Raw genomic sequence first — 15,657 nt, forward strand, 5'->3', positions numbered from 1 at the left:
ACCCTGCGCACAATAGAGAAAATATTAGGAACAAATATTAAATATTAGGAATAAGAATTATTTTAAAATAATAAAATCGCAAAAACTCTGATGTAAAAATACAAATTCGAGGATATAAAGGACTAGTAAGGGCTAATAAACTACTAACAATAAGAGTCCTTTATACCCGAATTTGTATTTTTATATTAGAGTTTTTCCGATTTTATTATTTAAAAATAATTCTTATTCCTAATATTTAATATTTATTCCTAATATTTTTTCTATTGTGCGTATGGCCCAACCCGGATATTTTCGCAGGTAGAGACACAGGACACGTGATTCTGCGCGGACTGTCACGTTTTGAAAGTTTCTCAGCAACGCGAAGGTGGAAGTATTTCTCGAAGGAAGAGCAATTACCACGTGGTGGTGTCGACGAGGAGGAGGTGTTGAGCTTCGGAGGAGGAAAAAAGGAAATTTCCTGAATGCGCTATAAGAAGTTGAGCTCTCGCGCGCCAAGTCAGAAGTTTTCGTAGACTCTCGAACAAAAGCTAACACAAAAGCTCGTCACGGACGAGGAGCACGAGGTCTTCTCGCTTCCGTTTCGCTCGCAGGGAGGAAACTACGTGGTCGGATATACCCACTTCCGGTCGCCGTCGAACTCCTCCCCTAGCTCGCGCGTATGCTCCATCGAATCTTAGAGAGAGATAATACTATATATAACTGTATAAGATTACCCGCGGTGTTTTCCCGGAATTCCTTCTCTTTCTTTACGATTCGAGAAGCGAGGTGAATTTCCGCTATTTTTGCGACGATGAAGGTGAGAAAGGAGGGCTCCGTGACAAGTATTTAGTGAGAAATGGAAGAATATAAAATTACACATACGTACATTTCTTTTCAAAAGAAACACAAATTCTCTAAAATTGATTCGTAGATTTTTATATATTTTTGAGATGAAGAATTAATTTAAAATTTTTATTATTAAAATAAAAATTAATTTTAATTTCATTTTAAATTAAAAATTTTTAATTTTATTTTTAATATAAAATTTTTATTATTAAAATAGAAATTAATTTTAATTTCACTTAAATTTTTATTATTGTTAAAATAAACATTTAAATAAAATTAAAATTAATTTAAAACTTTCAATAAAATTAAATTTAGATAAAAATTAAAAAAAAAGATTATTAATATACATAATAATGATTTTTTTAATAATTAGGTAATGTATATATATTCTTTCATTATTTGATGCATAAAAGTATTGAGAAGTCGAAGAATATAAAATCATCAATACACACAAGCGTTTCTTCTCAAAAGAAATTCCTAAAATTCTCCAGAATTGTTTCGTGCATTATTTACACATTTTTTGAAATAAATTAGTCTTAGATTTTTATTATTATTTAAATAAAAATTTAAAAAGAGACTATTATAAAGTGATAATTTTTTTTATAATTAGATAATGTACATCCTTTCATTATTCGATACAGAAAGTTCATTACAACACTCTTATTATCCAAGATGCTTCTTGGACGTTTTTTTTCGCGCTATCTTTTAGATTTATATATTACTTGGCATAGAACTTACGATACATTATATTCATGCCATTTCGTGACTTGGCAACATAAGAAAGCAGGCGGCGTTATCCGTTCTTAGATATAGGACACTCGATCATTAATCTCTCCGCTACACACAGACTGACATCGATTGTTCTCCGCAGCGCGTCTCGTATCGATATAATATCATAAATATAGTATCGCAGCGGGTGGGCATGTCGATACCGGGCAGATTACCAGCTTATCATTAAAATTAACAGGGGTCCGCGCCGCGAAAGGCAGTAATTTAATTAGTGGTCGAGAACACGTCTCCTCCTTGGTCTCCTCCTCCCTTTTCTCTCTCTCTCTCTCTCTCTCTTTCGTTCTCCGTTCCGGTAGTGGGTCAGGAAATCAGGTCAGATGGAGGAAGATGAAGAAGAAGAAACGGTGGACGGACGTGGATGGAGTGGTGCCAGATGGTGGTAGAGGGACTCCTCGAGTACCGTTAACTGGCGTCTGTGCCGGTCGTAGGTTTCTTTATGCGGACACACAAACGTGGGCAAAGAGGATAGGAGAGCGAGAGAGAGAGAAAGAAAGAAAGCCATCCACGTGGGTGAGAGACGCCCACGTGGCGGATGGCCGCGGCGAACAAAAGCTCCGACGCGGAAAAATCTCGGCCAACGCGAGAAAAACACGAATGCATGCATGCTCGGGCGTTGCTAATTGAAAGATACAGGGAGAATGATATACTAGCATGCTTACGATCGCGATGAAATGATAACTGCCTTCAACTGGGAGAAGGCTAGGTGCCAGCCACTGTTTAAATATTATAATATAGTTGGTATAGAGAACTGTCGGATTTGACGTATCTTACTTAAGGCGTCCACTCTTTGGAGAAATTGGGAAAACCGGGGATGTCGGGGATTTTTTTTTTTTTTACTTTGAAAAATTCTGGGAATTTTCATGGAATTTTATAAAGATTTTTTTTTAAATTGTGTTTTTGATAATTTTACTCTTATTTTTGGTCTTATGAAACTTTCATAGAAAATTGTTCAATTTTTTAAATAAATTAGTACGTCTTAAAATATTAATAATAAATTATTTTTTATTTTTTATTTTACATTTTTGCATATATCTTTAGTGTTTAGACATAATATATTGCACTTTGTTATATATTACCAAATTATAATTTTACGATTTTAATAAATCAATATTTGAATACTAGAAAAACAGCATTCTTGATAACATTCTTTGCAATAATTTGAATAGAAAACATTAAAAAGCGCATATGATAAAGAAACTTATTTTATAAAACTGCATCTACAAATTTTCTTATTTTATCTGAAATTTTAAACGAAAATATCTGGAAGATTAGGGAATTTTTTTACAAGATTTAATTAGACATCCTGTTAAAATTATGGATTCTTTAGAGTCAATCTTTTTGATATGGATTTATTTCTTAAAAGAAAAATTCAGGGAGATTATTGTTTGCAATGATCGATATTGCACATTTTTTAAAAGTAATAACTTAAAAAATTTTAATTAACCATCTGTCAATGTATTTTTTCACCTTTTTATCAATGTATAATAGGCACCCGGATATTAACTATAGTGCATTGCGACAATTTTTTTATAACAGCTGCTGAGCTTTATTCTTTGCTAACATTCTTTCTCATATTTCAAAAAGTTTCGACAAATTTTTAACATTTAAAGTTGCTTTGAGCATTCGACTACTCCTGTATTGACAGAAGGGTTAATTTAAATTCTATCAAAGTGGAAATTGCTTGAAAAAATTGTATTTAGTTCTCGTGTCTTAATTTTAATTTCCAATTTGCATTACTCGAATTACATTAAAGACATTAAATTACATAAGACAAATCCTGCTTGATGATCGGAAATTTTCGTATACACGTTATTACGAAATTTACTCCAAATTACACGAGTAATACACTCTTGTTACTTCACGGTTGACGTCTCATCAGATACGACGTTATCGAGGGATCGTCTTACTTAATCGTGTCTTTGCGCAAAAGCGACTAGACGTCGGGCAGGGTCCCCGGCGCATATGATGCCTCCTTCTCGATGCAAATCGTGAGAAAATACGCTCGCGTATGTTGCCCGGGGCGTCATTGTCGGCTGGGAATGTCGTGCGTGGGGTTGCGACCCGAGATCGTGACCCGATCCGAGAGGAGCTTCGCCGAGCGAAACGTATTTTTGCATAATTCTCTATTTTTGCATATACGCTCGCTATTCCACGTCGTGGAAGGCTCGAGGATCTTGGGATGCGTCGGTTTACGGTTAAGCTCGCGTTCATACATCATTGAATCTCCATTTAGCTGTAATGCGATTCTCTCTTATGGAAACAGCTGTGTTTTAGGATTTTCTTAAGTCTAAATTAATAGATTTAAAAAAAAAGAAATAATAATAATTGCGCAGAAATATATTACGTCACATATTATTGCATTTAACTAATTTAAGAGAAAATATTAAATTTTAAAATTTTATTATATTATATTGTACTGAAATAATGAGAATACCTAAAAATATAAAATATACATATCTAATTAATTAGGTTGTTATGAGTTACATAAATAATTTTTTAAAAATTTCTCTAACAGAGGAGAAAGAAATATTTTATATTTTTATTTATTTTTTTTTATACATCTTTCAATTTTGTATCATAATCTCATGAAGCAAATGATTTTAGGATTTTCTTAATTATGAATTAATCGTTTTTTTTAAATTATGTAGAAGAATATTACGTCACATATGATTACATTTAATTAATTTAATAGAAAATATAAAATTTATTTATTATAATATGTTGTTCAGAAATAATGAAAATACCTGAAAATGAAATAGACATATCTTTAATTAATTAGGTCGTTATGTGAGGTAGATAAATAAGTTTCTGAAGATTTCTTTATAACAGAGAAGAGAAAAATATTTTAAAATAAAGGATTGAAAAATATTTTATATATATTTTTATTTATTTTTTATATATCTCAATTTTATATAAAGTTACATATTATAATTTCTCAAAGTGGACGATTTTAGGATTTTCTCAATTATAAATTAATAGGTGATTTTTTTATAAAAAATAATTTACGTATAAAAGAATATTACGTCACATATAATTGCATTTAATTAATTTAATAGAAAATATAAAATTTGTTTATTATATATGTTGTACAGAAATAATGAAAAATACCTGAAAGTGGAATAGATATATGCATATCTAATTAATTACATCGTTATATGAGCTAGATAAGAAGAGAAAATTTTATATTTTTATTAATTTTTTTATACATCTCTCAATTTTATATGATGGTACATATTATAATCTCTCGAAGCGGACGATTTATTTCTGCGAAATGAGATTTGATATCGAGAGCCTTTTAAAGAGGGAGGGAGAACGGGAGGGAGATGACATAAATAACGCGGATACTTTGTTCCTTGCTATATCCGTCTTTATATCCTCTCATGCCACTTGGATAGGTCGACAAAGGAAAATTTATCGTAATTAGTCTTCTCCCGCTCAAAGAGAGAAAAAGAGAGAAAGAGAGCCTCATCGACGAACGAAAAATACATCCTGCGCGCCTTACTCTCAATAAATATCGTCGATAAAGTGCCGATAATCTCGAGTCAATTACTCGCACTCCGCAGAGAAGATACTTAGATTCATTTACAATGAATCACGTGTTATACACACCCTTTAGCCTGCCATGTGGTTTCGAGATCCGGCGCGGCGGTTGCATTTCACAGCCGGATGTTACAGGCCGGCTGTACCGCGATAAGTGTCAGGTTACCGCGATAAATAATAGGCTCAAGTTTTTAGAAAGATTCGCTACAAAGTTATGAGTTTATTATTACTCGTCACGTGAAATCAAATACTTTGTAGAAACTGCTGTAAGTATACTTTATACGAGTGTCTTTATTAATAATTTCTAATAAATGCTGAGAAATTTTAAGAACTTTGTGATTGCAAAACGGAAGCATTAACATATACATTTAATTTAAATTTTATATTAATTAATATCACAGATATCTCCATAAATTTTTGTATAATATATATTTTGTGAAATTTTTTAAAATTTTGTTAGACCAAAAAATTTATTTTATTAGATTTCTTGTTAAAATTCTTTCTTTTGTAAAAAAAAAATTGTTTCGTATCACGATATATTTTTAGGACTTTCGCAAACTCGCTTTCGATTATTCCGGAAAAATCAGGATAATTGCATTAATAAATACAATTAATTTTGTATGAATTAAATGTTATAGAAATCTCCATAAATTTTGTATAATATATATTTTGTGGAATTTTTGTTAATTAGACCAAAAAGTTTACTTTATTGGATCTTTTACTACGTTTCTCGGTAGAATTCTTGTGGAAAAAAATGGTTTTGTATCACGATATATTCTCAGAGCTTTTCGCAATCGCGCCGCAAACCCGCTTCTGGTCGTTCCGGAAAAATCGGGATAATTACAACCGCGTCTTAAGATAAAAGCAGGCAGCAGCGACCTGGCCTAGTCGTACAGCCAAAGCCTCTGTGAATTAGCGTACACGATTGTACCGTGCACAAAAAGCAGTTACATCTAGTTGGATGTAATTGCGGTAGCGTGCACGAACGCGCGCGCACGCGCACTGTGTTTTGTCGAGTTTAGATAATTGTGGTAACAGGAGAGAGGTTAACGTGTCCTTAACTTATACAGCCTTCTTCCTTCGAAAGAGAGAATTAAGTGTAAACATTATTATCTTTTCCACCATTCTTGATTGATATGTACAGTCGTGGTCAATAATGCCTTCCACATGAAATCAACTACTATCTGATGAAATCACTACTGATTGGTTGATAGTGGTCAGATAGTAGTTGACTTCAGATGGAAGGCATTATTGACCACAATTGTACGTATCAGAGAGCTAACGAAGAAATCATTCATTTGTCAAAAGTGTCATATTGTGTCTTATCGATTTTTTTTTGTAAAGTCAAAGTTTGTTTACATACACGATGCTAGAACTTGGTCCAAGTCTTCGGACCGAGAAATGTGTAGCCAATTAATTTGCAGTTTCTACGGAAAAGCGGCAATTTGATTGGCTACACATTTCTTGGTCCAAGAACTTGAACCAAGTTCTAGCATCGTGTACACAAGATTCAAGAGAAGCTTTTGAAACTTTTTTTCACATATTTTCCTGCTAATTGATTATGTATGTTGAAGTTTATATATTTTCAGTATTCTTCTAGTATTTTTTGCTATTGTATATACAACTCGATTGCGTGTTTGGGTGTTGCCGATTAGAGGTATTTTCATCTTATCAGCTTCCCAATGACATATATGTACAGAGTGTTCTGGGATTTAACCGATAAATTGCGGAAACATATTCTACAAATGTAAATAAGAAAAAATAATTATATGAAATTTGGCTAGAAATATATGTTGTAGCTTATGACCTGCTGAACAAAAGATGTAATAGTCTCAAAGATAAATAATGGACAGTTATTGAGCTGCCAGTCAAACAACTTGCAGAGTCCGAGTTTTTCGTGTTCAGTGACTGTCTATTATTATTTATCTTTGTGTAAGTCTATTATATTTTGTATTCAGCAGGTCATATATAAGTATACAATATATGTATGAGAAAACTAGCTGATTCTATCAAGATCCAATTTTATATAGGATTAGCAGAGTTTTTGAACTTAAACTTTGTAAAACATTTCTAATCAAACTTTATCTAACATTTTTTTTATTTCCACTTGTAGAATATCCTCCAACAATTTGTCGGTTAAATCCAGGAATATCCTGTATATTATTATCTTTTATCGCGCTGACAAAGGGCGGACTAAGTCGAGGGGGAACTATCCCTTCTTATCGCACGTGTGCCAGCGACTTACAATTAGTCGTCACTATACTTTTTGACAAAGTCGGGCAGAGAGTTAATCGTATTTGAGACATCAAACTAGCATAACGCTTTTAACGATCTAGAGGAGTATTATTAGTTGATTATCACGGTTTTCCACTGCGAATTTAATAAATATCCTCCTATTGTATCTCATTTCATATAATAAAGTAGCGTAATAATAAAAAATGATCTATCATAGTAATGATATCATGATGATCATCGTAGACTGTTCAGTCCAAAGACGCTTATCATCCCTTCCTATTCTGGCCCAACCTACGCATTTCCCTAAAAGTGGACTATTTGCGAGCAGTAAGCTATCCCTGTCTCTCCTTATTCCTATCTCTGCTTCTATATCACGATAATGATAATAACGACTTAAAAAATAATTAAAACAATGATATTAGAAATTACAATGATAACGATGCAAAATTGTATGTGAAAGTAACTCGTCCAAAATACGCCATACACGAACAGCATAATTCGTTCAAATATCAAAAATGCAACATCCATTGATTTAAAGAAGATTTTCGCGAGCTAGAAGAAGGGGGAGGAGAAGGGGGAGAACGCTATTCGTCGCCGGAAGACAAAGAATCGCGAATGTGAACGCGAGAATTATTACTGTACCGAAAGAGAAAGAGAGATGAACGCGCACGCGCCGCGTCGTGTATCTATAATAATCATTCCCCCATTCACGAGAGACGAACGATTCATTCGCCTAGTTGCAACAATCTCGCACTGCAAATTGCGATAAAGAAGCGTTAGTGCAACAGCCATAATCAACCTCGCTCTCGCGCGCAGCGACACACTTTCCACCTTTCTTCGTCGCTTCTTCTCTCCCTCTCTCTTTCTCTCCCTCTCTCTTTCTCTCTTTCTCTCTCTCTGTCTCTACGGGGTCTGTGCTGTTGCTGTTCTGCTGCCGTCCGGTCCGCTGTAACTAACAACGAGGCCGCGCCGTGTATCATCTCGCCGCGTTAAGGCTCCCGGGGCACGTGTGTGCGCTTGGGAAACGAATCGTGGAACGTGTTGCAGCAGCAACATTGTAGATGACACAATCGCATTTTTCCGCGGTACAATATACCGGGATATATTTGCGGTATTATTAGTCTTCCGAAGCAGCAGCGATTTTCCTTGGCGTTTGCTCTGTTTTCGGTTTGTTGAAATGTCTCAACGTGACAAAATAAAAAAAAGACAAAGTAAAATTCTCATTTATTTTATTTCCAATGTTTGCGAAAATCATTTTTATTCGTACGCTTGAAGGAGAAAATTCAGTACGAAGTTTCATTAATTTAAATTTTATTGTATTTTATTTTAATTTTATATATTAATAAATTCTTTTTGTTCGTATTTTAATTATATAATAATGAATTTATATTTTGTTTTCTTTTTTTTCTAGGTACGTGTAATTCCAGTTGCTCTTCCCATGCAAGGTGTAACGTGTAATGTTAGTATAATAATAGGTATGTTTACATATTTAAAAAATAATTATGTATATATGTATATATATATATATTCATTATTTTTGTTTTTATTATTAATTAAATGTGTCTATTTATTATTAATTAATATAAAAACAAAAGCAATGAAAATACTCATTACTTTTATATTCTTAAATTTTAATAATAAAAGTATTTTATTTTAAAATATCCGCGCGTACACATATATGTATAGAGTTCATGAAACTAACAAGTAACACTACTCAAGTGCCATTCGCCGATATTCTTGAAACTTTGCACACACGTAGTACATCGAAAAACATTAAACACGTGTTTTTTTATTTTGGCTAACAAGGCGTTTTAAGGTCGGGTATAGTACCACTATCTTGCCTTCACTGGTCGGGTATAGTACCACTATCTTGCCTTCACTGGTTGGATAGACCTTCCCATTGCCTTCAGTTTCCGCCATTTGGATGCGTCATATTGAATTTTTCATCCGCCACCTCTAGATTGATATAACTGTTGCCAAAATCGTAATCATGTATCTAATAAACTTCGCAAGTGGCGTTAAATAAAGTTTTTGAAACTTCTGCGATTTTGTCCACCATTTTGTATTTGCCATTCTGAATCTCGTTAAACTAATGTCAAAATCGTCATTAGCGATCTCAAAAACACGTAGACAATGGGAAGGTCTACCCAGCCAGTGAAGGCAAGATAGTGGTACTATACCCGACCAGTGAAGGCAAGATAGTGGTACTATACCCGACCAGTGAAGGCAAGATAGTGGTACTATACCCGACCTTAAAACGCCTTGTTAGCCAAAATAAAAAAACACGTGTTTAATGTTTTTCGATGTACTACGTGTGTGCAAAGTTTCAAGAATATCGGCGAATGGCACTTGAGTAGTGTTACTTGTAAGATCTTCATCGAACTTTTCTCAACAATTGACACAGATATTCGAAAAAGCATATTCCGTACTTCGCGATCGATTCTCCGGTTTTGTTAAAAACCGATCAAAACAAGTTTCGAGAGTTTCCTCCGCTTGACTTTAGGAAAATTTGGTGCAAAGTGCGAAGTTTTATGCAAATTATGCGGACAGATAGCGCGGAATCAATTCATAGTAAGGATAGAGAAGGAAGAGGAGGAGGAGGAGGACACGTGAATAAGTCGAAAATCGACTATCGCGAGGTCAAACCTCTCGCACGAGAACGAATCGAAACTTTTCTAGACTTATCAACGATAACCGCGAGAATAAGATTCAACTTATCTCTTTTACGATATGCGGAATTTTATGACCCGGACAATTCTCTCTCGCGTTACGTTCGGTGAAGCTCTCAAGTCTTTTCTGTCGAGAGATTCACGTATCGCGTTCCGATTTATTCTTTTTACTACTTCTTCACTATTTCGGATAGGGACTTTAGGATTTACAGACGGATATTTTCTAAAGATTTCCCTTTTTTTTCTATTATCGCTCTCGAAGAACGTGCGAAAGTCGCATGATCAGAGTTATTATTACATTGAATTAAAGATTTCCATCACTTCGCGAATGCTCGACTGAATTAAAATGCACCGTGTGTAGAAAACCTATCAATTTCAATTTTTTATCAAGTTTGCCAGATAGTTCTGCATATTTTTTAAGAATTTTCTATAACACAATATTTTTTTAAATTTATATATATTTATCATTAGTAATTTGCGATCTTTTTTATGCGGCTGTCAAGAACAGATTATACTTGTGTTATAAATAGATATAAATTTATAGTTTATTAGGTCAAACAAATAATTGACAAGGAAACCTCGAGAAATTCGAAAATTTTGATTTTTATGAAACTTTACATACATAGATAGTAGGTAAAGTAAATAGATGAATTCAGAAATTTTCAGTTGCCTAAAAACGATTTTAAAAGGTATCAAATATGTAGAGTGGTTTTTTGCTTTTCTGAGATACATTTATCTCGAAAAGCATTCAAGATATCAAAAAATGTTTTATACAAAATTTTCATAGTAAAAATACCTCTATTTAATCATCTTAATAAAATTTTGAAAAAATAATTTTTGAAAAAAATGTTTTTGAAAATCTGAGAAAAAAATTATTTTTTCAAAACTATATTAATGTGATCAAATGGAGGTCCTTTTACCATGAAATTTTTGTATAAAATATTTTTTGATATCTCGAATGTTTTTCGAGATAAATATATCGAGAAAAGCAGCTCTATTTGATCACATAGGATGAAGGATGATTTCATCCCTTAGAATCGTTTTTGGGTAGCAATTAAAAATTTTTTAATTTATCTGTTTATCTTCCCTACAAGTGTGTAAAGTTTCATTAAAATCAGAATTTTGAAGTGTGCGAGATTTCTTTGTGTATATATATAATATATATATGCGTGTAAATGAGATGTTGAAGAAATATTCCCAAAATTAATTCTACATGAAATTAAATAATAAATATACTTTTTAATCGCTATATTTATACCTAAAATAATATACATTTTACTGTTAAATATAATATCCCTCAAAAATATCTTAAAACGATATACTTTTCAACATTTTCTTAAACAAAGAAAAACGTTTCAAGCTCATTGTCATCGAAACTTTTAATGGCCGATATTTTTTCGGTATTTGGGCATTCGATCGAACCGTCATTACCGGACAACAAAGCGGGGTATCGTCTGCGGGTCAGCGACGAGAAATCCGGTCGCCGACACGTACCGACTTTGCGAACAATCCGCCATTTCAGCCTCGCAATCCGGTGCTTTGATCGTCACCGCGTGATATCGAATTAAGCTCAAACGGGTGTCCGCCGTCGTCGGTGGGAGGAGGGGGAGGGAGTGAGATAGGAGGGGGTGGGAGTGAGATAGGAGGGGGGAGAATAGGAGAAGAGAGGATACACGGGCGCGGAAGCGGGCTTCGCGTGCACAAATTCGTTTGTGGACATCCGGGAACATTGAACTACTATGACCCTAGATCCCACTAGACGCGGTTCTCTCCAGCGGGGGTCTCTATGAGAGAAGACAGACGATAATTAATTATTATCCATACCATGTGTCGATGAGGAAAATTCGTTAGTTGGAGAGAGAAAGCCCGTTAAGCTCGCTAATAATAGCCATCTAATTTCGGTTTTGGTGGAAAACGTGTTCGTGAAATTGAAATTATCGGATTACCCGGAGAAATAACGGGGAAATTTCGGAAGGATTATAATATAACGCGCTAGAGAGCGATTATCTCGTGCGCTAACGTGCGCAAATCGCGTCTTATTCTTTAATTATTTTATCCTTGAAATATATATATACGTCGCGTATATTCAAGGAAATTTTATCTCATGGAACATATTTTCAATGACAGATATAAGTATTTTTTTTCAAATATACAGGGTGTTTTTAAATAAGTGCGAAAAACTTTAGGAAATTATTCTTTATCGAAAATTAAGGGGGGTTTTTTATATTAACATATACTCCTATATCCCTCTTTGAAGAGTTACACTCCTTCAAAGGGGAAGGAAGTAAATTTTTTTCTCAAATTTTGGATAAGTTAGAAAAATGAAATTTGGTGGATATTTTCCGCTAGTAAAAAGAATGTTTATTAATATTTTTTTCTTCTCGTATTTATAAGGGGATGAAACTAACAACTCCTATTCAATTTCTTATTAGAACTTTTTAACGGACCGGAATTAATGTGATCATCTAAAAATATGCGTTAGAAAGCTTGATTCCTTTAGAAACTTTTTTTATTTCTTTAATTTTTTTTCGTAAAATTAATAGTAGTTTCAAGAAAAAAAATTAAAATCCTAATTTTCACCTCTTCCTTTGAAAAAGTGTAACTCCTCAGGGAGTATATGTTTATATGAAAAACCGCTCTTAATTTTCGACAAAGAATCATCTAAAATTTTTCGCACTTATTTAGAAACACCTCGTATATTATGAATAAATATATAATTAATATATAATAAATATTAATACTCCAAAAATATATATTTCCATAAATATAAAAATTTATTTGAGAACTTCTTAAGACGAGAAAGGGTGAGGTTCTAAGAGATCTTCCGTCAAAACCTAAATTCCGATGACTGAAGCTTCATTAACCCGTCGATACGGTTTCTGCAGTTCGAGGTTACGATGGAGGCCCGTTTTAATTTCCGAGGCCACACCCGATGATAGACCACCGTCTCGCCCGTGAAAAATGCAGGGCCATAAATAATGCCGTCTGCGAGACAGAGAAGGCCATAGTGGAGGCGCGGTGATGTGGGCCAAGGGAGGCCAACGAACCCCGTCGCGTCGGATGGGTTGACTCTGAACCGACACGGTTCTGTCACCTACACAATCGGTATCTGGCGGTGCAGATGATGATGATGATGGCGATAGTACAATGTAAACAATCAATTTTTAATAGTCGCTTCTCGTCAAAAGGACATTTGAAACAGACATCGGTATTTGTAGTTGATAGGTAGGAACTTTAATGGGTTCAGAAAATTATATATAGACGCGCGAAAACGAGATGTATCTATGTTTATATTTACACTAGTATAGGGACATAAAATATTGAAAATATTACTTTGACATGAAGTAATAAATATTAAAAGTATATGACAAAATTAATTTACATATTTTTATAATTTTGTGCTGTTAAGGACATGCAATATTGAAAAGATTATTTTGACGCGTGAGGCAATAAATACAGAAAGTATGACAAAATTAATATCTAATTTACATACTTTTAATAATTTTATATTTGCTTGAAAATTTTTCTACCGTGTATATATTTGCAATTTTTTAATTAGCTTTAATTAGTAAAATATTAAATCTGAAGATATTGTACCCCTTCAAAGAATTGTGTGACATTTCAGTTGATTGCAAAGTAATTAATCACAAAAATATTTTTATAATTTTACATTTGTGCCTGAAAAACTTTTCCACCGTGTATTTATAATATTTAATTAGTCTTAATCAGTAAAACTCTAAATCTGGAAATATTATACATGTTCAAAAAGAATCGTGTGACATTTCAGCTGGTCGCAAAGGTTATTAATCACAAGGGTGCATATTTTTCCATAAAGTTGAAGCGACGAGAGAGAAAGAATCGTCTTGGAAAAAGTTAACGCATCGCGAAGCGCGTCTTTAATACAGGACGGGCGCCTTTTCAGGTCGTTCGTTGAAAGAGACACTCCTGAGGGACGTGGAAAAACCCGGAAAATGGAGGAAAGGCGATCCGGAGTGATACGTAGAGAGAGATAGAGAAAGAGAGAGAGAGAGAGACAGAGACAGGCAGACAGACAGACAGACAGACAGACACGTAGCCGGGAATAGGAGATCCAGAAAGGGTGGAGGGGAAGGGGAGAGAAGAAATTCTTTCCGCGGGAATGCAGGTACCTCGCTACCTTCTTATGACCCAAAAGACCCTCTTTGTTGGCCGGCAATATACTGTGATATGACATTCTTCTCTCCTATACACACACGTATAGCGCGTGCTGCTGGCTTCTTGAAAATCGCGAAAACGCTGCCCGACGGCTATATACACCGGCCCGGGAAAGATATCTTTAATCGTCCATTCTCGCGAAAGAAAGGGACCGAGTATGCACTTTTATCGCGATATCGCCGCGATGGATTTCTTCCGATTCGCCTTACACTTTCCGTTTCAAAGAAACAAACACGCTCGAGATATATTAATATTAGTCAGCATGTATATGTATGTATATATTATATAATATATATTAATATATAATATTATATAAAATATTATATATAATATTATATATAATTTTATATATATATATAAATATATAAATTAATATATATGTACATATTCATATATATTTATATATAAAATTATATATACATATATATATATATTATCTATTAATATATAATATTAATATATATATTAATATATATTTATATATAAAATTATATATATTAAAGAGAAGCAAAAACGAAATAAATTATTTTATAAATTTTGATTCAAAAGATTTAAAAATAAACGTGTATAAATTGAGGACGTGGTTGCGAATTTAAAGTTAAATTAATAAAACTTTGATATATAGAATTAATATATAAAGATGTGACCTAATATATGTATATAAATATATAATGATGTTTTAAGATAGAGTCGAATTTTATATTTATCTCGAAATTATGCGAATCGGCAGTAATTATAGATTTTGTTCCTCTTTCAGTTGTGATTTCACATTCTGACATTTATAGCGAAAGTGGTCGAGAGAAATATTACCGCAGCGTTTATCGATATGGGTTAGTGGGACGACCAGGTATATATGTATATGATCAAAATACTCTTTTTCCTCTGACATCAACATACTAGACGAACGCTAAATGGAACGGTCTTTTAATGTCGAATACTGAATCATCAACTGATATTCGTCGTGACCCCAAATAATCTCGTTCTAGTTCAGGAAATTGAACAACTTAACGTGTTGTTGACGGGAATTCTCGTTCTTTCTAGTAATACTCACTAAAAATTGTCAATGAAAATAATTATATATTTTATATAAGCTGGAATAAAATTATTATTAAGAAAATTATTATATTTTTTATAATATTTAATATTATTTTATATTCCAGATTATATAAAATATAATATAAAATATTATATAAAATGTAATAATTTACTTGGGCTATTTTTAAGTGAATTCTTTGATTATTTATTTAAACAGTATATATATATATATACATATATATATTTATACACTTTTATTATAATTAAGTATTAACAAAATTTAACTCCCAACTATAAAGTGAACATTTGGCGACTCTCTTGAAAATTTAGTATAATAAAATCATAAGATGTTTGCTCGCACGTGTAAACA

At 33.1% G+C, this 15,657-nt stretch overlaps 2 protein-coding genes across 2 annotated transcripts in view; both read left to right on the forward strand.

The window, feature by feature from the left end:
* Positions 1–8,825, forward strand: part of LOC145943462 (CCR4-NOT transcription complex subunit 6-like) — a 588,057-nt gene extending 579,232 nt beyond the window's left edge. The window contains exon 6 of the mRNA XM_083050977.1: positions 8,801–8,825. Within this exon, the coding sequence (XP_082907103.1) occupies positions 8,801–8,810 (10 nt within the window). The 3' untranslated portion in view covers positions 8,811–8,825. The remainder of the gene's footprint in view (positions 1–8,800) is intronic.
* The window catches only part of Twin (CCR4-NOT transcription complex subunit 6-like twin), a 421,961-nt gene that overhangs the window by 199,433 nt on the left and 206,871 nt on the right, over positions 1–15,657 (forward strand). The gene's annotated exons all lie outside the window — the stretch shown is intronic.

Source organism: Prenolepis imparis, unplaced genomic scaffold (assembly GCF_030444845.1).
Source record: "Prenolepis imparis isolate NDT839.2.m4 unplaced genomic scaffold, iyPreImpa1.0 SCAF_12, whole genome shotgun sequence".
Classification (NCBI taxonomy): domain Eukaryota; kingdom Metazoa; phylum Arthropoda; class Insecta; order Hymenoptera; family Formicidae; genus Prenolepis; species Prenolepis imparis.